Source organism: Entelurus aequoreus, linkage group LG01 (genome assembly GCF_033978785.1).
Source record: "Entelurus aequoreus isolate RoL-2023_Sb linkage group LG01, RoL_Eaeq_v1.1, whole genome shotgun sequence".
NCBI lineage: Eukaryota > Metazoa > Chordata > Actinopteri > Syngnathiformes > Syngnathidae > Entelurus > Entelurus aequoreus.
Window position 1 is genome coordinate 57,725,510 of NC_084731.1, and position 24,542 is coordinate 57,750,051.

Below are 24,542 nucleotides of genomic sequence, written 5' to 3' on the forward strand. Positions count from 1 at the left end.
TCCTTTTTTTCCCCTCAAAACTCGACGGTGCGCCTTATCACCCGGTGCGCCTAATGTAAGGAATAATTCTAGTTGTGCTTACCGACCCCGAAGCTATTTCATTTGGGACATGGTGTAATGATAAATCTGACCAGTAGATGGCAGTCAAACATAAGAGATACATGTAGACTGCAACATGATGGCAATATGACTCAACACCAACATTTTATATGTTCCATTGAAAATATAGAACATTACACATGGCGCTCAAAAATCTTATCAAAATGTTTTAGTACAACTTTGGTAAGCTATGAAGCCGCACCACTTGATGGATTGTACTGTGCTTCAACATAGTATTATTATGGTGTGTGTATAAGGTAAGACATATTATCTGGTGTTTTGATTCATAATATTATGCAAAAGCAACTTTTCTTACCTTCTGGTACTTGTTGATCTGTATTTGGGATCTGCTTAAGTCCTGAAAAATTGCGTGCGTCCGCCGTATGATAAGCTTCTTCTTTTTCTCTACCTTCTTGTTATGGGACATTCATCCTCCGCTGTTGCCATTTCTAATATAAAGTAGTGTAAAGTTGTTACTTATATCTGTCAGTAAACTCGCCATGGAAGCGCTAAAACATACCGGTATAGTGAGTTTACATTATTCACCCAGTCGGACGTTTTTTCACGGGACTCATTTCCTGTGTTGTTGTTTCCGGATGAGGAGATGCTGCACCGTTATTGATTGAAGTAAAGTCTGAATGTCATTAAAACAGTTAGCGCCATCTTTTGACACTTCTTCCACTCCCGTCCTTGCACGCTACACCGCTACAACAAAGATGACGGGGAGAAGACGCTGTTGAAGGTGAGCCACGTAAATAAGACCGCCCACAAAACGGTGCATCCAGAAGCGACTGTCAGAAAGTGGCTTGAAGATGATCTGTAAAACATTTTGACCAAAAAACTACCATTACATGTTATGTAGACCAGAAGGAAGTGTTTTACATTTAGAAAATAATAATAATATGACCCCTTTAATGAGCCTTATAATCAGGTGCGCCTTATATATGAAAAAAGATCAAAAATAGACCATTCATCGGCAGTGTGCCTTATGGTCCGCAAAATACGGTAAGCATTTTATTAACGTATATTATTTCCAGGCTTTCGCGGGCCACATGTCACGGCCAGGGCACATTCCAATGCACACTCATCTGTGCGCTTTGCTGATTGCACCTCCAAGAGCGCTCCTGCGCGCGCCACTCCGGCAGAGGCTGCGCCGGTGCACAGCTGCAATCAATCACCGGCAATCAGCACACCTGAAGCTGATCATCAGGCCTGCCCTCATAAGCCTGCACAACCTGCTGTCCCGCGCCAGAACGTAGCTACCCGTCCTGTACAGTAAGCCGTACACATGCTCTATGCACTCCTGTTCTCTCTGTGTTTTCTCCTCCGTGTTTCATTGTGCGTTGTCCTGTGTCGTGTCGTTCCTGCAGCAAACCTCCGTTACCCGCGTGACGAGCTGTGTGTCTCGTCTTCCCTGTTGTTCCTCTCTGGTTCCCTGGTCGCCCTGTTTGAAACTCAACCTCCCGCCTGAACACGGACCTTCGACGCCTCACCTTCTCAGTGGCCTTGTGGTTAAAGCGCCCGCCCTGAGCTCGGTAGGTCGTGAGTTTAAACCCCGGCCGCGTCATACCAAAGACTATAAAAATGGGACCCATTACCTCCCTGCTTGGCACTCAGCATCAAGGGTTGGAATTGGGGGTAAAATCACCAAAATGATTCCCGGGCGCGGCGTGTGACAATCATTGGTACTTTTACTTTAACTTTAACTTTTAACTCTATCGCCCTCCGACTTCCTGCCTGCTCACGGATCGTCGAGCCAGCCCCGCCCCTTTTGGACTTGCCTCCCCCGCTCAACACTCCGGTAACACTCAGCAGTTCATTCCTACACATAGTCACACACATATACACCCTTTTGGCTCAGTCACACTCCATACCCTTGTTTATTTAATATTCTTATTTGTTATATATATATATATATATAGCTTAATATAACGGCGCTGCACGGGCAGCACGGTGGAAAAGGGGTCCTGAGTAGTCCTGAGTTCAATCCCGGGCTCGGGATCTTTCTGTGTGGAGTTTGCATGTTCTCCCCGTGACTGCGTGGGTTCTCTCCGGGTACTCCGGCTTCTTCCCACCTCCAAAGACATGCACCTGGGGATAGGTTGATTGGCAACACTAAATGGTCCCTAGTGTGTGAATGTGAGTGTGAATGTTGTCTGTCTATCTGTGTTGGCCCTGTGATGAGGTGGCGACTTGTCCAGGGTGTACCCCGCCTTCCGCCCGAATGCAGCCGAGATAGGCTCCAGCACCCCCTGTGACCCCAAAAGGGACAAGCGGTAGGAAATGGATGGATGCTCCTATATGGACCCCAGGAAGACTAGCAGTCGCCTTGGCATCAGCTAATGGGGATCCGTTCAATAAACAATAAACAATATTTTGCCCCCCTGCGACCCCAAAAGGGACAAGTGGTAGAAAATGGAAGAATGGATAATGGCACTGTTGTCTGTGCCGTCTCCTCCTCCTGTACACACAACACCACATAACATATTGTGGCAGGCCAGTTTTGGCCCCCGGAGCCTTGAGTTTGACACCTGTGCTTTAAAACAATCAGAATTGACCTGCAGTGTGAACATAGCAACTAACACTGACTCAGCGTAACGGGCAAATAGAGCCGTGTGCAAATCTTCATGTAAAAGTCAGGTCGGCTCCGCCCACATTCCGGCCCCCCTTTTTCAAATGGCACTGAAAGCGCACAGGTGTCCTTGTCTGTCACACACCGGAGACCAAATACAGTCCTTCAAAACTATGGTGCCATCCCTCGCTCGTAAAACTCCCAGGGCTGCGGTGCAGAACTGGGCCTGATCCTCACACTTACACCTGGACTTCGGCTGGGAGATCGATTCTGAGGCGTCGTCGCCCACAACCTAAGAATAGGAAGCACGGGGCCACCGTGGAATTGTGTCAATATTCTTATTTACGGCGGTGAATACAGGCAGGCACCTTTTCCTCACCTCCGACTTCGAGCTTAGTTTAGCATCGTCGCCTTCCCAGCATGTGTCGCCGTCTCAGTTTAGACCCGAGCCCTTCTCACGTCCTCCGCACGCCCGTATCGACTTCATCCAGCCTTCCACGCGTCTCCACAGCATCCATCACTTCACACCCGCCCGCCCATTCATCGAATCATCGTTTTCTTTATCAAAGAAAACCTCCTCCCATGATGTCATCCACCGTGTCACAAAGGCACGCCGTGACGGGTGGATGATGAGGTTGCCTGTGATCTCCCAAGCAGAACGACGGTGCCAAGCCCCGGAACACAGGGGCGCTTTCATTTTAGAGGCCAAAATGAAGTAAAATGAGAAGCAAGCAAGGACCCAAAGAGAAGACAAAAGGTAGAAATATAAAGTTAACCTAAAAAAATATGGACAAAAGATGTAGACTAAGGGTCACCACAAAGATGAGAAACGGGTAAACATTGTCTTTTAAATTGATGGATTCACGCCATTACAGTCTATCAGACAGGTCTTGTAGAGACTAGGGTTGTCCCGATACCAATATTTTGGTACCGGTACCAAAATGTATTTCGATACTTTTCGGTACTTTTCTAAATAAAGGGCACCACAAAAAAATAGCATTATTGGCTTTATTTAAACAAAACGGTACATTAAACATATGTTTCTTATTGCAATTTTGTCCTTAAATAAAATAGAGAACATCAAAGCTAAAGTACCAGTTGTGAAATGTGTCCTCTGCATTTGATCCATCCCCATGTTCACCCCCTGGGAGGTGAGGGGAGCAGTGAGCAGCAGCGGTGGCCACGCTCGGGAATCATTTTGGTGATTTAACCCCCAATTCCAACCCTTGATGCTTAGTGCCAAGCAGGGAGGTAATGGGTCCCATTTTTATAGTCTTTGGTATGACTCGACCGGGGTTTGAACTCACTACCTTCCAGTCTCAGGGCGGACACTCTAACCACAATCCCACTGAGCCGGTATAACATACTAGACAACTTGTCTTTTAGTAGTAAGTAAACATCCATCCATCCATCCATTTTCTACCGCTTGTCCCTTTTGGGGTCGCGGGGGGTGCTGGAGCCTCTCCCAGCTGCATTCGGGCGGAAGGCGGGGTACAGCCTGGACAAGTCGCTACCTCATCGCAGGCAAAGGTTCCTAATTAGTCTGCTGACGTATGCAGTAACATATTGTGTCATTTATATTCTATAATTTTGTCAACATTATGAGGGACAAACTGTAAAAATTAATTATTAATCTACTTGTTCATTTACTGTTAATATCTGCTTACTTTCTGTTTTAACATGTTCTATCTACACTTCTGTTAAAATGTAATAATCATTTATTCTTCTGTTGTTTGATACATTACATTAGTTTTGGATAATACCACGCATTTAGGTATTGATCCGATACCAAGTAGTTACAGGATCATACATTGGTCATATTCAAAGTCCTCATGTGTCCAGGGACGTATTTCCTGACTTTATAAACACAATAGGAATTTTTAAAAAAGGAAAAAAGATTTTGTGATGATAAAAAATATCGATGTACAAACCCCGTTTCCATATGAGTTGGGAAATTGTGTTAGATGTAAATATAAACGGAATACAATGATTTGCTGATCATTTTCAACCCGTATTCAGTTGAATATGCTACAAAGACAACATATTTGATGTTCAAACTGATGAAACATTTTTTTTTGCAAATAACCATTAACTTAAGAATTTGATGCCAGCAACACGTGACAAAGAAGTTGGGAAAGGTGGCAATAAATACTGATAAAGTTGAGGAATGCTCATCAAACACTTATTTGGAACATCCCACAGGTGAACAGGCAAATTGGTAACAGGTGGGTGCCATGATTGGGTATAAAAGTAGATTCCATGAAATGCTCAGTCATTCACAAACAAGGATGGGGCGAGGGTCACCACTTTGTCAACAAATGCGTGAGCAAATTGTTGAACAGTTTAAGAAAAACCTTTCTCAACCAGCTATTGCAAGGAATTTAGGGATTTCACCATCTACGGTCCGTAATATCATCAAAGGGTTCAGAGAATCTGGAGAAATCACTGCACGTAAGCAGCTAAGCCCGTGACCTTCCATCCCTCAGGCTGTACTGCATCAACAAGCGACATCAGTGTGTAAAGGATATCACCACATGGGCTCAGGAACACTTCAGAAACCCACTGTCAGTAACTACAGTTGGCCGCTACATCTGTAAGTGCAAGTTAAAACTCTCCTATTCAAGGCGAAAACCGTTTATAAACAACACCCAGAAACGCCGTCGGCTTCGCTGGAGCTCATCTAAGATGGACTTTCCATCGAGGACGTGGAAGACATCTACCTATTTGGAGCTGTGATCGCAGGGCATTTGCTGATTGGGCTGGGCATTGCTCTGGTGTATCGTCAAATTCGGAAGACGATGGCAGCCACTCAAGGGGCCAACAGGCTGTTCAACGCAATGGAAGGATTGGGTCGTGCTGTGGGATCACAGACTGGAGCGATTGCTGATTTGAATCGCAAGGTAGATTCCATCTTGATGATGTTACAGAAAGAATAAATTGGAATTGTCAGAGCCAGCATATAGAGCAGGAATGTCATTGTTTTGACTGCTCGAAGAAAAAACAACATCTTAATCTACGATTTGACTCCCTCGAATGGCCTTGAGGAACAGGCTGTTTGAAAACACTCCCCCGAGGACTCCTCAAAGATGGACGCTTTTGACCTTTCCCTTTTCTTCAAAAGCACCTGGGTCGGACTCTTGAACTCTTGAACTCTTGGGGCCGGCCTCGGCCCATAAAGACAATCCAACATCTCACCCAAGTTAATTGGGCATACATGCACGCACATACCCCTCCCCAAATCAACGCCTTCACCTCTGCTTTATTCCTCCGGGGTTGTGGGGGCTGAGCAGCGCTCAACAGCAGCTGCTGGCCTCCAAGGTCCTGTTGGATGACTCTGTTGCGAGTTGTTGTGATTAAATGTACCTTGTTTATGTGTGCCATGCTATGTGAGGTTTTTTTCCTCGGACTCAGTCTGGACCATTCCTGAGGGTCCAGCCTCAGACTGATATTTTTTTTTACTTCCCCCCTCCCCCAATGTCACCTTTTTCCCACCTTTTTGAGGAGCGCCTAAGTGAGGCTGATCCGTTGGCGGTCCCGTCTTGTCTCCCTGTAACGTATGTCTGCTCTTAGCGGGATTGTGCCGAAAATGTAATTTCAGTTCTTATGTGTCTTGTACATGTAAGAATGGACAATAAAGCTGATTGATTGATTGATACTCTAGCCTTTAAATAGACTCCCTTTTTAGACCAGTTGATCTGCCGTTTCTTTTCTTTTCTTTTCTACTCTGCTCCCAACCCGGGGTGGACCGCTAGCCTGTCCATCAGATGGGGACATCTCTACGCTGCTGACCCGTCTCCACTCGGGATGGTTCCTGCTGGCCCCACTATGGACTGGACTTTCGCTGATGTGTTGGACTTTCACAATATTATGTCAGACCCACTCGACATCCATTGCTTTCGGTCTCCCCTAGAGGGGGGGGGGGGGGGGGGTTACCCACATATGCGGTCCTCTCCAAGGTTTCTCATAGTCATTCACATTGACGTCCCACTGGGGTGAGTTTTCCTTGCCCGTATGTGGGCTCTGTACCGAGGATGTCGTTGTGGCTTGTACAGCCCTTTGAGACACTTGTGATTTAGGGCTATATAAATAAACATTGATTGATTGATTGATTGATATTAGTGCCCAAGACATGGGTAACTTACACATCTGTGAAGGCGCCATTAATGCTGAAAGGTACATACAGGTTTTGGAGCAACATATGTTGCCATCCAAGCAACGTTACCATGGACGCCCCTGCTTATTTCAGCAAGACAATGCCAAGCCACGTGTTACATCAACGTGGCTTCTGTCATGACTCGATCTGTGGCGTGGTTTGCTCTCCCGTGGTGCAAATGAATTGGACCATACGTGGCGTGCAGGTGAGGACATGTTTAATATGTTAACTCAAAAAAAAGGTACAAACAAAAAGCGCTCACAGCGGAGGTAAAAACTTGACTATGACAAAACAAAAGACTTGCACAAGGGCACAAAAACTATTAAACAAAAACTTACTTGGCATGAGAAGATCAGCATGGACTATAGAAAAACGATGATAACATGAGCAGAGCATAAACGTGTGGAGAAGATGAATGTGTGAGGACGCCAGGACGAACAACAGAAACAGACAGATTTAAATAGTGACGTGATCAGTGAAAACAGGTGCGTGACTCGAAACAGGTGCGTGACAAGACAGGTGAAAACTAATGGGTGACCATGGAAACCAAACCAAACAAGGAATTGCAACCAGGAACTAAAAAGAGTCCAAAAAACAAACACATGGCCAAAACAAAAACATGAACAGCCATGACAGAACCCCCCCCTTACGGACAGATCCCAGATGTCCAAAAAACAAAACACAAAACAGGATCAAGAGTCATGGGAGGGCGGGAGGGAGACATGGCGGTGGGTCGCCAGGCCAAGTGGCCCCGAATCCACCGAGGCATAGTCATGTGGCGGCGGCGAGTGAAACGCCGCCACCACAGGCGAGGTGGGCAACCCGGGAAGGGCCACATGCGTGGCCGACGAAGAGGTGGGCGCACTTGGCGTGGCGGACGACCAGGTAGTGGCCACAACCGTGGCAGGCGAGGAGGCAGGCGCGTCGTCGTCATTGCAGGCGTTGAAGCCGTAGATGACGCAAGTGCGGGTGCAGCAGATGAAGCCAGCGGCGAAGCTTGGTCTTGGCCGCTTGGAGGGTCTTGGCTGCTTGGAGGGTCTTGGCGAGGGTCTGGGTCTTGGTCTTGGCGAGGGTGGTCTTAGACTTGGTCTTGGTCTTGGCATGGTTGGTCTTGGACATGGTCTTGGCATGGTTGGTCTTGGACTTGGTCTTGGCGTGGGGGGTCTTGGTCTTGGCTTGGACTTGGGGGGTCTTGGTCTTGGCTTGGACTTGGGGAATCTTGGTCTTGGCTTGGACTTGGGGAATCTTGGTCTTGGCTTGGACTTGGGGGATCTTGGTCTTGGCTTGAGGGGTGGCGTCGTGAAGCTGCGACTGGCGGCACTTGGCGTCGTGAAGCTGCGACTGGCGGCACTTGGCGTCGTGAAGCTGCGACTGGCGGCACTTGGCGTCGAGAAGCTGCGACTGGCGGCACTTGGCGTCGTGAAGCTGCGACTGGCGGCACTTGGCGTCGTGGAGCAGGTAACGGAGCTTGGCGTCGGGGAGCAGGTAACGGAGCTTGGCGTGATGCTACTACTGGCGGCACATGGCGGCGTGGATCTTCGACTTGTGGCACTTGGCGTGAAGCTGCGACTGGTGGCGCTTGGCGTGAAGCTGCGACTGGCGGCACTTGGTGTCGGGGAGCAGGTAACGGAGCTTGGCGTGGTGCTACTACTGGCGGCACTTGGCGGCGTGAAGCTGCGACTGGTGGCGCTTGGCGTGAAGCTGCGACTGGTGGCACTTGGCGTGAAGCTGCGACTGGTGGCGCTTGGCGTGAAGCTGCGACTGGTGGCGCTTGGCGTGAAGCTGCGACTGGTGGCGCTTTGCATGGTGGAGCTTGGCATGGTGGAGCTGCTAGGCATGTTGATAGCCTTGGAGCAGGGCGTGGAGCAGGTGGAGGTGGTCTAGCTGGAGGCTGTGGCTTGGCAGGTCGAAAGACTGGTGGTGGCGGCCGTGCTGGTGGCTGTGGCTTGGCGTGACGAAATTCAGGTGGCGGTGGCCGAGCTGGAGGCTGTGGCTTGGCAGACCGAAGAACGACCCCACCTGAACACTTCCCAGCCCTAGCCCCCCCCTCAAGGAGCGGATCCCAGACGCGCTCCCCGCGGTCTGGAACCGTCTTTTGGGGTGGGTGGAGGGAGGTCAGGAGGAGGGCAAAATCCTCCCCTCTAAATTGTCCAAAATGTCTTTCCTCCCCCCCCACCTGGGCTTTTGTGGGTGAAAAAAAAGAATTGTTTCTTGACTTGGGCGTGACTTGAGTCTAGGGGGGCGGGGCATGAAAACTGGGTGACTGTGATTGACATGCTCTTATTTCTAAAAACATGTTTTGATAGTGCTCTATCTTGGACTTAGAGTCTTTTGCTGGGGGCGGGTGATCAAAAGAAAAAGAATTCAGGAAAAAAAAATCTTGGTCTATGATGTCATCCTGGGGAAATGGGCCGCAGCCTGCCCGGGCAGGCTGCGGCCCATTTCCGCCCGGAGGGGGAGGAGCTTGCGGGAGCTTGCGGGAGCTTGCGGGAGCTTGCGGGAGCTTGCGGGAGCGCAGCGTGCTGTCCGCTCACCTTCCCTGACGTCCTCGGTCTGGAGCGGCGCTTCCGGGACAGGGATGACGTGCCAACGTCCCCGGGCCAAACGGAGCTGATCGGCACCAGTTTGCCGGTCGGACCCCACATGAGATCCCTGCGCTCCATGGGGGAATGGCGAAGTGTCTCGGCTTCCATGGCGCGCAGGACCTCCCACGTTCCTTCGTCCAATCTTGCGGGAGAACTCTTCTGCTGGCGTCCTCTGTCATGACTTGATCTGTGGCGTGGTTTGCTCTCCCGTGTTGCAAATGAATTGGACCATACATGGCGTGCAGGTGAGGACATGTTTAATATGTTAACTCAAAAAAAAGGTACAAACAAAAAGCGCTCACAGCGGAGGTAAAAACTTGACTATGACAAAACAAAAGACTTGCACAAGGGCACAAAAACTATTAAACAAAAACTTACTTGGCATGAGAAGATCAGCATGGACTATAGAAAAACGATGATAACATGAGCACAGCATAAACGTGTGGAGAAGATGAATGTGTGAGGACGCCAGGACGAACAACAGAAACAGACAGATTTAAATAGTGACGTGATCAGGGAAAACAGGTGCGTGACAAGACAGGTGAAAACTAATGGGTGACCATGGAAACCAAACCTAACAAGGAAGTGCAACCAGGAACTAAGAAGAGTCCAAAAAACAAACACATGGCCAAAACAAAAACATGAACAGACATGACAGCTTCATAGTAAAAGAGTGCGGGTACTAGACTGGCCTGCCTGTAGTCCAGACCTGTCTCCCATTGAAAATGTGTGGCGCATTATGAAGCCTAAAATACCACAACGGAGACCCCCGGACTGTTGAACAACTTAAGCTGTACATCAAGCAAGAATGGGAAAGAATTCCACCTGAGAAGCTTAAAAAATGTGTCTCCTCAGTTCCCAAACGTTTACTGAGTGTTGTTAAAAGGAAAGGACATGTAACACAGTGGTGAACATGCCCTTTCCCAACTACTTTGGCACGTGTGGCAGCCATGAAATTCTAAGTTAATTATTATTTGCAAAAAAAAAAAAAAAAGTTTATGAGTTTGAACATCAAATATCTTGTCTTTGTAGTGCATTCAATGGAATATGGGTTGAAAAGAATTTGCAAATCATTGTATTCCGTTTATATTTACATTAGATTAAAGATTAAAGTACCAATGATTGTCACACACACACTAGATGTGGTGAAATTTGTCCTCTGCATTTGTCCCATCCCCTTGGGGAGCAGTGGGCAGCAGCGGCGCCGCGCCCGGGAATCATTTTGGTGATTTAACCCCCAACTCCAACCCTTGTTGCTGAGTGCCAAGCAGGGAGGTTATGGGTCCCATTTTAAACAATTTCCCAACTCGTATGGAAACGGGGTTTGTAATATTAGTACTATCGACTAGATACGGTCTTGTACTTAGTATCATTACAGTGGATGTCAGGTGTAGATCCACCCGTGGCATGTGTTTACATTGAAGAGCGATAGCTTGCTGTTAGCAGTTAGCTATTGTATCCTCCTACGGTGTGTAGTGAAGCATGTTTAGCTATTCCTCGTCCTCCAGTGATAATAATACTTGTAAGAAACGTACTTTGTCGCCATGGAAGTGAGGATTAGTGATTTAGAAGTAGCTAAAACACTGCTGACGGTGGATGGATGTTAACTTCTAGCTAGCTAGCCATGTCTTAAAGCACCTCTTCCTGAGGGCGTTTCAGTGTTATAACTTCACCTTTATCTTTAGTTTTTAGGCCAAAATGCATCCGTTCTCCCTTTTTTGTCTACACACTGTGTCTGCTTGTAAGTACTCTGTAATTGTGCGCTGCCGAACATGCTCCTCTGCTCGTAAAACCAGCAATGCCATGCCGTAAAGAAAAAAAATGGGGAACCGGTACTTTTCAAACAGAGTATAGTACCGTTTTTGATTCATTAGTACCGCAATGCTATACTAGTACCGGTATAACCTACAACCCTAGTAAAGACTGTTCAAGTAATATAAGTATCGTTTTCCTGTGATAAATATAAAAGTTATGGACTTTTAAAACCGGTGAAAATGCACACATTTCTGGTGAACTTCAATACAAAGTTGATGTGGCTCAAGATTTTAAGTGTGGCCTTTTTGTTAAAGTTGTCATAACTTTCTCAATATTTACCCCATTTTAAAAAGGTTGCTAAACAAATAAACTGAAAAAAAGAGGTTTCGCGGTCACAATGTATTTTGAACTTATTAAAATGTATACAATTAGCGTTGAAAGTGACGGGAAGTGTGAGTATACATGGCTGCTCGTACTCCACTCGTGAGTCACAAAACCAACGGACGGGTCCAAAAATCCGGTGTGTGACTCGATCCAATACTCGAGGATTTCTTAGAGGGAGGGGTTGCATTGACCGGATATTTGCCCTATGGCAGTCGTTCTCAAACTTTTTTCAAGTATCACCTTAGAAAACACTCGGCTCTCCAAATAGCACCATAATGAGCAACATTAAAATACAGTAGCGTAGTAGGCCTACATATGAATTAAAAACAAGGCAGAGGTTTTATTTAACAAGTATATTTAATATTTTTGGCCACTGTAACTTTACACACAGTTTGAACAGTAACACTGTATTTGAATATTTAATTAAGTAAACATTTGGCGTACCACTAGTGGTATGCATACAACAGTTTGAGAATCACTGCCTTATGCTAAATTCAAGTAGATTGAGAAAGATTTCCAAACAACAGAGTACCGTTTTTTTGGGACCATAGAACGGACCGAAACATAAGGTGCATTAAAGTGGTCATACAATTAATATTTTTCAAATATTTAAAAGACTTCCTTGTGGTCTACATAACATGTGATGGTGGTTCTTTGATCAAAATGTTGCATAGATGATGTTTTACAGACCATCTCCCAGCCACTTTCTGACCGTTGCTTCAGGATGCGCCGTTTTGTGAGCGGTCTTATATACGTGCCTCCACTTCGACAGCGTCTTCTCCCCGTCTTCTTTGTTGTACCGGTAGTTTTTAGCGCTTCCATAGCGAGTCTACTGACAGATATGAGTTAGAACTGTACGCTACTTTATATTACTAATGGCCACAGCAGAAGATGAATGCCCCTCAAAAAAATAATTAAAAAAATAAAAATAATAAAAATAAAAAAAACGTCCTTTTTATTGTCATTCAAATTTGAACTTTACAGTACAGATAGGAACAACATTTCGTTACATTAGCTCATGGTAGTGCAGGATAAAAAAGCAATAAGGTGCATATATAAATAAATAAATAGGTTACTGTACAGATAAATATATTGCACTTTTTCATATGCATCCACGTTTATGGATGTATGTTATATTGTCTTTTTTATTCCAGCGAGTTAATCCATTTTGGGGGGAGATGAAGGAATAATTATGATGCGTTCAAAAGTCTTACGACCTGAGGGAAGAAGCTGTTACAGAACCTAGAGATTCTCTTTCGGAGGCTGCGGAACCTCTTTCTAGAGTCCAGCAGTGAAAACAGTCCTTGGTGGGGGTGGGAGGAGTCTTTGCAGATTTTCTGAGCCCTGGTCAGGCAGCGGCTTTTTACGATCTCCTGGATAGGAAGAAGAGGAGTCCTGATGATCTTTTCCGCCGTCTTCACCACTCTCTGCAGAGACTTCTAGTCTGAGGCACTGCAGGCTCCAGTCCAGACAGAGATGCAGTTGGTCAGTAGGCTCTCTATAGTGCCTCTGTAGAATGTGGTGAAAATGGGGGGAGGGAGCTGTGCTCTTTTCATCCGACGCAAAAAGTGCATGCGCTGCTGAGCTCTTTTTACAAGAGCTCCGGTGTGTAGTGACCAGGTCATATTGTCAGTTATCTGCACCCCCAGGAACTTGGTGCTGCTTACCATCTCCACTGCTGTGAAGTTGATAAAGAGTGGAGTGTGGCTGGACTGGTGCTTCCTGAAGTCAACGATGATCTCCTTGGTCTTGTCGACGTTCAGGACCAGGTTGTTGGTTCTGCACCAGTCAACCAGATGTTTCACCTCCTCTCTGTAGTCCATGTCGTTGTTGTCACGGATGAGGCCCACTACTGTCGTGTCGTCCGCATACTTCACAATGTGGTTAGTAGTGGACCTGGCGCAGAAGTCATGGGTCATCAACGTGAACAGCAGCGGACTCAGGACGCAGCCCTGGGAGGAGCCGGTGCTCAGGGAGATGGCACTGGAGGTGTTGTTGCCCACTCTCACAGACTGGGGTCTGTCTGTGAGGAAGTCAAGCAGTCATCAAGCGGTGTGGCTTCGTAGCTTACCAAAGTCGTACTAAAACATTTTGACAGATTTATGAGAGCCGTGTGTAATGTTCTATTTTCTCAATGAAACATCAACGTTTTGGAGTTGCTTGCTCGCATCATTTATTGAACAGGCTGCAGTTCACACTTATCGCTTATGTGTGACTGCCATCTACTGGTCCCACTTATCATTACACCATGTACCAAATACAATTATTTCGAGGTCGGTTAGCACAACCAGAATTAATACGTACATTATGCGCAAGGGTTATAAGGCGCACTGTCGATATTTGAGAAAATGAAAGGATTTTAAGTGCGCCTTATGATCTGAAAATTACGGTACATTATAATAGGGATTCCATTTTCGAGCAACAATAAGCACATACAGTATCAGCACATATTTACAACACACAAACGCAGCCATAATTGTGCTGCTCCTTAGTCCAGCTGTGGGGTGGAGGGGGGGTGGGGGTGGAACAGAGTCAACGTCCCAAATGAAAAAGGGACAGGGATTTCAGAGCGTCTTTCACTGCAATGGTCTCACTGGGGTGTTTACAGCCAATGCATGGAGAGCCGGATTGTAGATCAGGATTGTTATGGTTAGGGCAAGCAAACAACATTCCAGTGGTTGGTCCATTCTGGCTCTCAAACTGATCATCATTTTGCCTTGCAGAGTGGAAAGCTTCTCTAAGATGTTATCCAAGATGCGACTGTTCGACTTCAGCTTCGGCCATCCTAGTCAAGGCTGTTGTGTCCTTGGGCAAGACACTTCACCCACCTTGTTCCCAGTGGCGCTCACACTGGTGTACGTAATGATTGTTTGGTGGTGGTGGGAGGGGCCGTAGGCGCAAAGTCTACCCTAGGGCAGTTGCTGCTACTAATGATGCTTACCACCATCAAGTGTGAATGTGGAGTGAATGTATAATGGGTCCTCAGTTCTCTGTGAAGCTCCTTGAGTGTCAAGAAAAGCGCTATATAAATGTGATTATTATTTTTTCATTAATCTCAACAGGACTTTCCTGGATAAATACAGTTAAAAAATAATTTATCGTATTCAAAGGAACACTGTATGTAAGTAGTTGCTCTGTAAGTCGTTTATTTAAGAATTATGATGGATGAAATAATCATTCAATTGGCACTTGATACAGTTCTGTACTGCATATATTACATTTCATAAAATGCCCAAAAAAGGATAGCTGCATATTTTTTCACCCAACACAATTTTTTATGTAAGAAAATTATTTTTTTCTGGTTCTCAGGATGAAATAATAATGGTACACTATATTGCCAAAAGTATTTGGCCACCTGCCTTGACTCACATATGAACTTGAAGTGCCATCCCAATCCTAACCCATAGGGTTCAATATGATGTGGGTCCACCTTTTGCAGCTATTACAGCTTCAACTCTTCTGGGAAGGCTGTCCACAAGGTTGCGGAGTGTGTTTATAGGAATTTTCCACCATTCTTCCAAAAGTGCATTGGTGAGGTCACACACTGATGTTGGTGGAGAAGGCCTGGCTCTCAGTCTCTGTTCTAATTCACCCCAAAGGTGTTTTATTGGGTTCAGGTCCGGACTCTGTGCAGGCCAGTCAAGTTCATCCACACCAGACTCTGTCATCCATGTCTTTATGGCCCTTGCTTTTTGCACTGGTGCACAGTCATGTTGGAAGAGGAAGGGGCCCGCTCCAAACTGTTCCCACAAGGTTGGGAGCATGGAATTGTGGAATTGTCCAAAATGTTTTGGTATCCTGGAGCATTCAAAGTTCCTTTCACTGGAACTAAGGGGCTAAGCCCAACTCCTGAAAAACAACCCCACACCATAATGATGGGTTCTACATGTAAAGCGACTTTGGGTACTTAGAAAAGCGCAATATAAATCCCAGGTATTATTATTATTATTGTTATTATTAATTCCTCCTCCACCAAATTTCACACTCGGCCCAATGCAGTCCAAAATGTACCGTTCTCCTAGCAGCTTCCAAACCCAGACTCATCCATCAGATTGCCAGATGGAAAAGCGTCTCCACTGCTCTAGAGTCCAGTGGCGACATGCTTTACACCACTGCATCCGACGCTTTGCATCAGACTTGGTGACGTATGGCTCAGATGCAGCTGCTCGGCCATGGAAACCCATTCCATGAAGCTCCCTGCATACTGTACGTAGGCTAATTGGAAGGTCACATGAAGTTTGGAGCTTTGTAGCAACTGACTGTGCAGAAAGTCTTTGCACTATGCACTTTAGCATCCGCTCACCCCTCTCTGTCAGTTTACGTGGCCTACCACTTCGTGGCTGAGTTGCTGTTGTTCCCAAACTCTTCCATTTCCTTATAATAAAGCAGACAGTTGACTTTGGAATATTTAGGAGCGAGGAAATTTCACGACTGGATTTGTTGCACAGGTGGCATCCTATGACAGTTCCACGCTGGAAATCACTGAGCTCCTGAGAGAGGCCCATTCTTTCACAAATTTTTGTAGAAACAGTCTCCATGCCTAAGTGCTTGATTTTATACACCTGTGGCTGGGCCAAGTGATTAGGACACCTGATTCTGATCATTTGGATGGGTGGCCAAATACTTTTGGTAATATAGTGCAGTGTTTTTCAACCACTGTGCCGCGGTAATACTCTTCCATATCAGTAGGTGGCAAACGGTAGCTAATTGCTTTGTAGATGTCTGAAACAGCGAGAGGCAGCGTGCAGGTTAAAAGGTGTCTAATGCGTAAACCAAGAATAAACAAAAGGTGAGTGCCCCTAAGAAAAGGCACTGAGGCTTAGGGAAGGCTATGCAGAAGGAAACTAAAACTGAACTGGCTACAAAGTAAACAAAAACAGAATGCTGCATGACAGCAAATACTTATGGTGGAGCAAAGACGGCGTCCACAATGTACATCCGTACATGACATGACAATCAACAATGTCCCCACAAAGAAGGATAAAAACAACTAAAATATTCTTGATCGCTAAAACAAAGTAGATGCGGGAAATATCGCTCAAAGGAAGACATGAAACCGCTACACTACAGGAAAATACCAAAAAAGTAGAAAAAGCCACCAAAATAGGAGCGCAAGACAAGAACTAAAACACTACACACAGGAATACAGCAAAAACCTCCAAATGAGTCACGGCGTAAGATACAGTCTGGCGTGCCGTGGGAGATTATCTAATTTCACCTATTTCGGTTAAAAATATTTTGTGCAAACCAGTAATTATAGTCTGCAAATGATGTGTTGTTGTTGAGTGTCGGTGCTGTCTAGAGCTCGGCAGAGTAACCGTGTAATACTCTTCCATATCAGTAGGTGGCAGCCGGTAGCTAATTGCTTTGTAGATGTCGGAAACAGCGAGAGGCAGCGTGCAGGTTAAAAGGTGTCTAATGCGTAAACCAAGAATAAACAAAAGGTGAGTGCCCCTAAGAAAAGGCACTGAGGCTTAGGGAAGGCTATGCAGAAGGAAACTAAAACTGAACTGGCTACAAAGTAAACAAAAACAGAATGCTGCATGACAGCAAATACTTACTGTGGAGCAAAGACGGCGTCCACAATGTACATCCATACATGACATGACAATCAACAATGTCCCCACAAAGAAGGATAAAAACAACTAAAATATTCTTGATCGCTAAAACAAAGTAGATGCGGGAAATATTGCTCAAAGGAAGACATGAAACTGCTACACTACAGGAAAATACCAAAAAAGTAGAAAAAGCCACCAAAATAGGAGCGCAAGACAAGAACTAAAACACTACACACAGGAATACAGCAAAAACCTCCAAATGAGTCATGGCGTGATGTGACAGGTGGTGACAGTACACCTACTTTGAGACAAGAGCTATAGTGATGCATGCTTGGTTATGGTTTAAAGTCATATCCAACGATTGCGACAATGACTTTTTACTGTCAACTGAGTTTCGTTTTTTAATAATTTCTGCTGGTGGTGTGCCTCCGGATTTTTTCAACGCTAAAAAATGTGCCTTGGCTCAAAAAAGGTTGAAAAACACTGATAGTGTATGTTTTCAAAGCTGGATCACCTGTTTGTGTGGTACAATTAGTCGCCACTAGGAAGCGGTAAACCCTCCTTTCTCAACTGCAGCCCGCTAAGCACCGCCCTGTCCCCGCCCTCCGTCGTCGCTGCCCGTTCACCCCGGGACACTGAAGACGCCCATAGCAACGACCACACTTCGCCGCGTCGAATAAGACACTTGTGCCGCTGAGACGACGGATTAAACACTGCTTCTTCGTGGCGGTGACTACAAGAGCTCCGCGGCAAAAGCGGGGATGCGTCGGCCCGTCTGCGCCGTTAGCATGGGGCGTGAGCACCGCTCGCTAGCTTGTGTTGGATAGCCGCCCCGAAGACGAGCGAAGGACGACGAGAGAGGTCGCGGCCAGTTGGTCGTAGCGTCGCTGTTTGCTGTTAACTACAAAGTCAGCTCGACGGGAATAAAACACGGGAATGGTGCTCTGGGTCGAGTCGCTTTGTAGACAGAAAAAGGCGAGGGGCGCAGGGGCCACACCGGCCAGCAGTAATATTTGGACTTTAACGGTATTTAAGAGAGTCAACAGCTCCCCTGTGGACGATTGTTTTGTGGCTAGCTGGCTAGCTAGCTGAGAGGAAGGACCACCCTGCTAATGTTAGCAGCCTACACGAAACATTCGTTTAAACAAAGCCGAACTAATCACTAGGTTTGTGTATTTAAAAAATTAAAAGCAAAAAATATAATAGTCAAAGCACAACTCAGGGATATTTTGGACTGCGTCAACACTTTAAAAGTGCGGTTAGCTCAGCTGGCCATGTAACTTTTTTTCTACTGTTTCGGGGACTTCTCTTCACTTCGGATGCTGGCATCACAAACTATTTACAAGCATGATGATCATAAGCAGAAAACTAGAGGGCCCTATAGCAACAGGTAACACAACTACTTTGTTAAGTGTATGAGTGTTCTTTTTTGCTGTTGGCAGCAGGTCTTCTTTTGGAAGTGTATCATTAACAAGCATTGAAAGTCATTAAAGGGATATAAAGAAAATTAAGGCCTTAAATGACATTAAAAAGTATTACATACACGTCCTGAGGCATTAAAAATGCATACAATTTTAATTGGCAACAAAACAAACCACCCGATCCAGGTTTTATCCAATTCGGGAAAAACTGCACTTGAAAATGTTCAATATTTATTGAAGTGTCAACAGATGTTGAGTCCAATTTAATTTTTTACGTTTGGATAGTGAAGTTATTGACAGTCTAATTGCAGAGATGAAAAAATCCACAGTAATGTAAAATATGTTTATTGCGTTTGAAAGAGTTACCTGCATTATGTTATTATATATTATGATTAAATTAGCGCTTAATTTGGCTACAGTTAATGTAAACTTTAAACTCTTTCACGTTATCATTGTCAAATGCTTACAGAAGGTTTTCCATAGGTCTTCAAAAAGCATTAAAAGTCATTAGGTGGATTTAGGAAAAATGAAGGCCTTAAATGGCATTAAAAAACATTAAATATGATGTCCAGAGGCATTAAAAAAAGTCATACAATTGCAATTGGCAACAAAAAAGACAACAAAACAAACCACCCTACCCAGTTTATCAAATTGGGAAAAAACTGCACTTCACAATGTTCAAAATGTATTGAAATGCCAACAAATATTGAAAGTCCAATTTGATTTTGATGTTTGTTTGCCTCAGGATAGTTGCGTTTTTGACCATCTAATTACAAAGATTACAAAATCCACAGCAATGTGAAATATGTTTATTGCGTTTGAAGGAGTTATCTGCATTATTTTTATTATATATTATTAAATTAGCGCTTAAGTTTGCCACAGTTTATGTAAACTTTTCCACTCTTCAACATTATAATTTTCAAATGCTTACAACAGGGTTTCCGTAGGTCATCAAAAAGCATTAAAAGTCATGAAGTGGATTTTGCAAAAATGAAGGCCTTAAATGGCATTAAAAAGCATTAAATATGATATCCAGAGGCATTAAAGAAGTCATACAATTGCAATTGGCAACAAAAAAAGACAACAAAAGAAACCACCCTACCCAGTTTATCCAATTGGGAAAAAAACTGCACTTCAAAATGTTCAGTATTTGCTTACATAAGGGTTTCCATAGGTCATCAAAAAGCATTAAAAGTCATTGAGTGGGTTTTGTGAAAATTAAGGTCTTAAATTGCACTAAAAAGCATTAAATATGATGTCCAGAGGCATTAAAAAAGTCGTACAATTGCAATTGTCAACAAAAAAGACAATAAAACAAACCACCCTACCCAGTTTATCCAATTGGTAAAAAACTGCACTTCAAAATGTTCAGTATTTCTTGAAGTACAATTTTGCATTTCCATTTACATAAATATCGTGTGCCAGAAATGGCTTTGTATGGTCATTTATTTTCTTGGCTGTGGGCTCAAATGTCACGTCCTGGCAATTTGTGGACAGGCAGCAGACCTACGTCTAAATTAAGTAGTTATTTCTCAACATGTAAACTTCTCAACATGTGAACGCCAACTTTTATCCCAATGTTTTGGCAGACATTTCAGTACATTCTGCTTTTTGTTATTTTCCTGCTGTTTGGCGATATAATTGCTGTCTTTTCGCACTGACTTTGTGGGTGCTGTGTGTGTGTGAGTGTTGTAAATAGTTTCGATTTACAGTTCGTTTTTGCTGTCACGTGCACCCTGCTGTTAACGTGAGGTCATACTGATATATGTGTTATGATAACATTACAAGGAACTCGAGCCTCGCTTTACTACCCAGAAACACGTTTAATGGCACATATGTGTTTGACCTTTTGTCTTTGTTGTGCATTTGTAACGTTTCACACAACGTTTCATACCATATTCCCACCGACAGTGGCCAAACTCAACTGCAGAGAGTTTCAGGCATTTGGAAAGTTTATATGTGCAACACATTTTTATTATAATCTTTAATAATAGCGTATGTACAGTGCTTCCAGAAAGTATTCACAGCGCTTCACTTTTTCCACATTTGATCTCACAGCTTTATTTCAAAAGTGCAATAAATTTATTTTTGTCCTCAAAATTCTACACACAATACCCCGTAATGACAGCGTGAAAACATTCTTTTTAGAAATGTTTGCAAATGTATTAAAAATAAAGAACGAAGAAGTCACATTTACACAGCCTGTGCCATGAAGCTCAAAAGCGAGCTCAGGTGCATTCTCAGTTGGTTGAACATGATTTGGAAAGGTACACACCTGTCTATATATAAGGTCCCATACTTGACAGTGCATGGCAGAGCACAAACCAAGGTTTGTCAAAGGAATGGTCTGTAGACCTCCGAGACATGATTGTCTTGAATCACAAATCTTGGGAGGGGTACAGAAAAACATCTGATGCCTTGAAGGTCCCAATGAGCGCAGTGGCCTCCATCATCCGTAAATGGAAGAAGTTTGGAACCACTAGCACTCTTTGCAGAGCTGGCCGGCCATCTAAACGGAGCGATCAGGGGAGAAGGACCGTAGTCAGGCAGGTGTCCAAGAACCCGATGGTCACTCTGTCAGAGCTACAGGAACCTTCCAGAAGGACAACCATCTCTGCAGCAATCCACCAATCGGGCCCGTATGGTAGAGTGGCCGCCGGAAACCATTTCTTAGTAAAACGTTTGCCAAAATGCACCTGAAAGACTCTCAGACCATGAGAAACTAAATTCTCTGGTCTGATGAGACAAAGATTGAAGTCTTTGGCGTGAATGTTTGGAGGAAACCAGGTACGGTAGCCAATACCATGATGGTTTTCAGCAGCAGGAACTGGGAGACTAGAGAGGATTGTATTGTAAATATGTTTTTATTTCGGACATGTTAAAAAAATAAACCCAAGGCAAAACAATGGTTGATAAGAGAAAATATGAATAAACAGTATAAATAATAAGACAGAGGGAAACATGAGTGCAGCATGATACAGAGACATCATGGATGAAAACCAACGCTTCCCATTCAACCTGTAGAGGTGCTGCAAAAAGGAATGGTTGAAACTACCCAAAGATAGGTGTGCCAAGCTTGTGGCGTCGTATTCATAAAGACTTGAGGCTGGAATTGCTGCCAAAGGTTGTGAATATTTAAGTACATATGACTTTTTAACACATTTTAAAAAGCTGTAAAAAATACACTTATCACATTATCATTATGAGGCATTGTGTGTAGAATCTTGAGGGCAAAAATGAATTAATTCCATTTTAGAATAAGGCTGTAACATAAAATGTGGAAAAAGTGCATCTGGAAAGTATTCACACCACTTCACTAAGCGGGGATGTTTGTGATACATATAGTATGACTTCTAAATCAAGTTTGGTAGTACTGTAAATTCACAGTAAGGAGCTTGTGAACGTACATCTGGAGTTAGTCCAAAATGGCAAACTTACTGTTCATTTCCCTTTTTGTGCTTCCTGCCACGACAGAAGTGTCCGTGTAATTGTGTTGATTAGTGAAATTGTCTCGTGATCCTGTAACATCAGGCTGATTTTTCTACAAATATTATCTTGGTAGAAGACTCTCTTTGAGGAAATAGGGCATGTTTATTTTCTTTCTTCTCCTGGGAGGTTTGCTATCAAAGCAAAGCCCAGTTCTGTCCTAAACGGGCTGAGACCTCGCCGAGTGATCAGGACTTTGCAGAAGGCTACTTGGGTCTGTGCTTTGCCTGATAAATGCGTGTGGCGATCTAAAGCCTGTGTTTGCTGTGCAGGTCTAATGCGTCAGTATCCAGGCAGCGAGTGTAATCTGTCCCGGAGCAGTTCTGTTGACAAGGGGACACAGGTTGTGACGCACCTGCCCATGCTTCCAACACTCTCATGGGCCAGTCGTAGGGAACACCAGTTGTTTTTCTCGGAGCTAACCAAACATGTCCGCCGGCTATTAGGGCCTCTGTGTTTCAACGCGAGTAGACTATCCTTGAGAAGGGGGGGATCTTAGCCCCAGTGCGCTGGAAAGCTGCCTAACAACTGTTGAGATAAACAGCCTGAGGATGGGCTTTGTCATACGAGAAACCACCTTCCTCTTCTCTCATGCATGCACTCAACTTGTATCATCTCAAATTAAGTGGACGACTTAGTGACCACACACACCTCGCTGTTGAATAGCTACGTTGGCTCTATTTCGGAGCGCACCTGACCTGATACGAGCAGGACGTGACCGGGGCTTGAACGGACAGATGGGTAGACGGAAAGATGCTGTCGTCACACGGGCATCTGTTACCCCCATTAGGCCAATAATACCACTTGCAGCGCTAGCAATCTGCGACCGTAAGCCCTACCTAAGCTGGTCAGGTCGCTGCCCTTGTCTTGGGTACAATGCAGCAGGCACAATGCATTCATTGGACGGATTTTCACAGGAAACTACGGACAGAGCCGTCCTGCTTTTCCAGTTTGTTTTCACAGTTGGGACTTGATTGACAAAGTAATCAATGCTACTTTGCCCACCCCCCCAGAAGATTACGTGATTTATCTTTGGTTGTGCTTCTGATTTATTGCCCTTTGCCACACTGATGTGTTCTGTTCCTCTCTGTCCCCTCAGCGCGTCACGGTGATGGCCTTTATGACTCGTACATGAGGACGGACCACATCCTCAAAGAGGACGCCGACGCAAACAGTCCTTCCGGCCTGCCCCCTATGCCCAAGCACACAGTAAGCAAACATGCAAACACACAAAGCCTACAAAGGCCTATTTCCTTTGCTGTGTAGGGCTGTCTCCAGACATCCTGTTCCTTGGAGAGACACAACCCTCCCCCCACTCCACCCATGTTTCTTTCTTGTCATCTCATTAACTTTACTACTTTCAGCCTTTACTTTTGCATGGCAGTGGGGTTCTTTATCTCTTATCTTCAAGCCGTTCGATGCACTTTTTGTACCACCAGACTTTTCTGTGAGTGATTGCCTCAAAAGGTGTGTACAATCTTGCTGGTTGACCTGATTAGCTGAACAATAATAAGGATCATCCAAAATATTATGTTACGCAGTCAATCGGTCACCATCATAAAACATTTTCACAGTATTGCTAATTTGAATACTATTTTAATATGTGTAAATGTACACGTGTAAAAATTAACCTTAGGCCTTGTTCACACTGCGGGTCAATTCCGATTTTTTTGCCCATATGCGAACTGTATCTGATTTTTTTTCGTGTCAGTGTGAGCAGTGCAATTCCAAATTTTTCATATTCAACCCAGGACTCTTTCATATGTGGAAATAAATCGGATATACAGTACAGGCCAAAAGTTTGGACACACCTCCTCATTCCATGCGTTTTCTTTATTTTCATGACTATTTGCATTGTAGATGATCACTGAAGGCATCAAAACTATGAATGAACACGAGTTGAGTTGAGTTTGAGTTTGAGTTTATTTCGAACATGCAAGCATACAACATGATACATCACAATTTCCAGTTTCTCTTTTCAACATGTTCGAAAAGGAGTAGGAAGAAGCAGAGTTTATTTAATCCTACCCCTTTTCTTTTACATAACAGTTGCTAAACTTTTTTGTTCACTTCCTGTTCTCAATTAATTCACAATGTACTCCATAAGTAATCACAATAAAAATAAAAAGATAAATAATAATTGGTGAAGTAAGTTACATTTCATATGATGAGATAAGTAAGATTATTTTGAGAGTGAAAGAATGGATGAATTAAATAAATTCAGAATGTTTATCATGGTTCTTCTTCTTTGTACTTTGTAAACACTTTAAGTTTGAAGAGTTTCTTGAAGTGGATCATATTAGTACATTGTTTGATTGCTTTGCTTAATCCATTCCATAATTTAATTCCACATACTGATATACTGAAGGTCTTAAGTGTTGTACGTGCGTACAAATGTTTTAAATTACATTTTTCTCTAAGATTATATTTCTCCTCTTTTTTTGAGAAGAATTGTTGTATATTCTTGGGTAGCAGGTTATAGTTTGCTTTGTGTATAATTTTAGCTGTTTGCAAATTCACTATGTTGTG

The 24,542-nt window shown here is 44.4% G+C and overlaps 1 protein-coding gene across 2 annotated transcripts in view; it reads left to right on the forward strand.

Annotated features, from left to right (window-relative positions):
- Positions 1-3,312: 3,312 nt before the first annotated feature.
- dyrk3 (dual specificity tyrosine phosphorylation regulated kinase 3) overlaps positions 3,313-24,542 on the forward strand; it is a 50,365-nt gene continuing 29,135 nt past the window's right edge. The window contains exons 1-2 of one of the 2 annotated variants that reach the window (XM_062054933.1): positions 3,313-3,428; positions 23,113-23,222. In XM_062054933.1, coding sequence (XP_061910917.1) covers positions 3,392-3,428; positions 23,113-23,222 — 147 coding nt within the window. In that variant the 5' untranslated portion in view covers positions 3,313-3,391. Of the gene's footprint in view, positions 3,429-17,680; positions 18,497-23,112; positions 23,223-24,542 lie in introns of those variants that run through there. The other variant, XM_062054925.1, reaches the window with a different exon arrangement.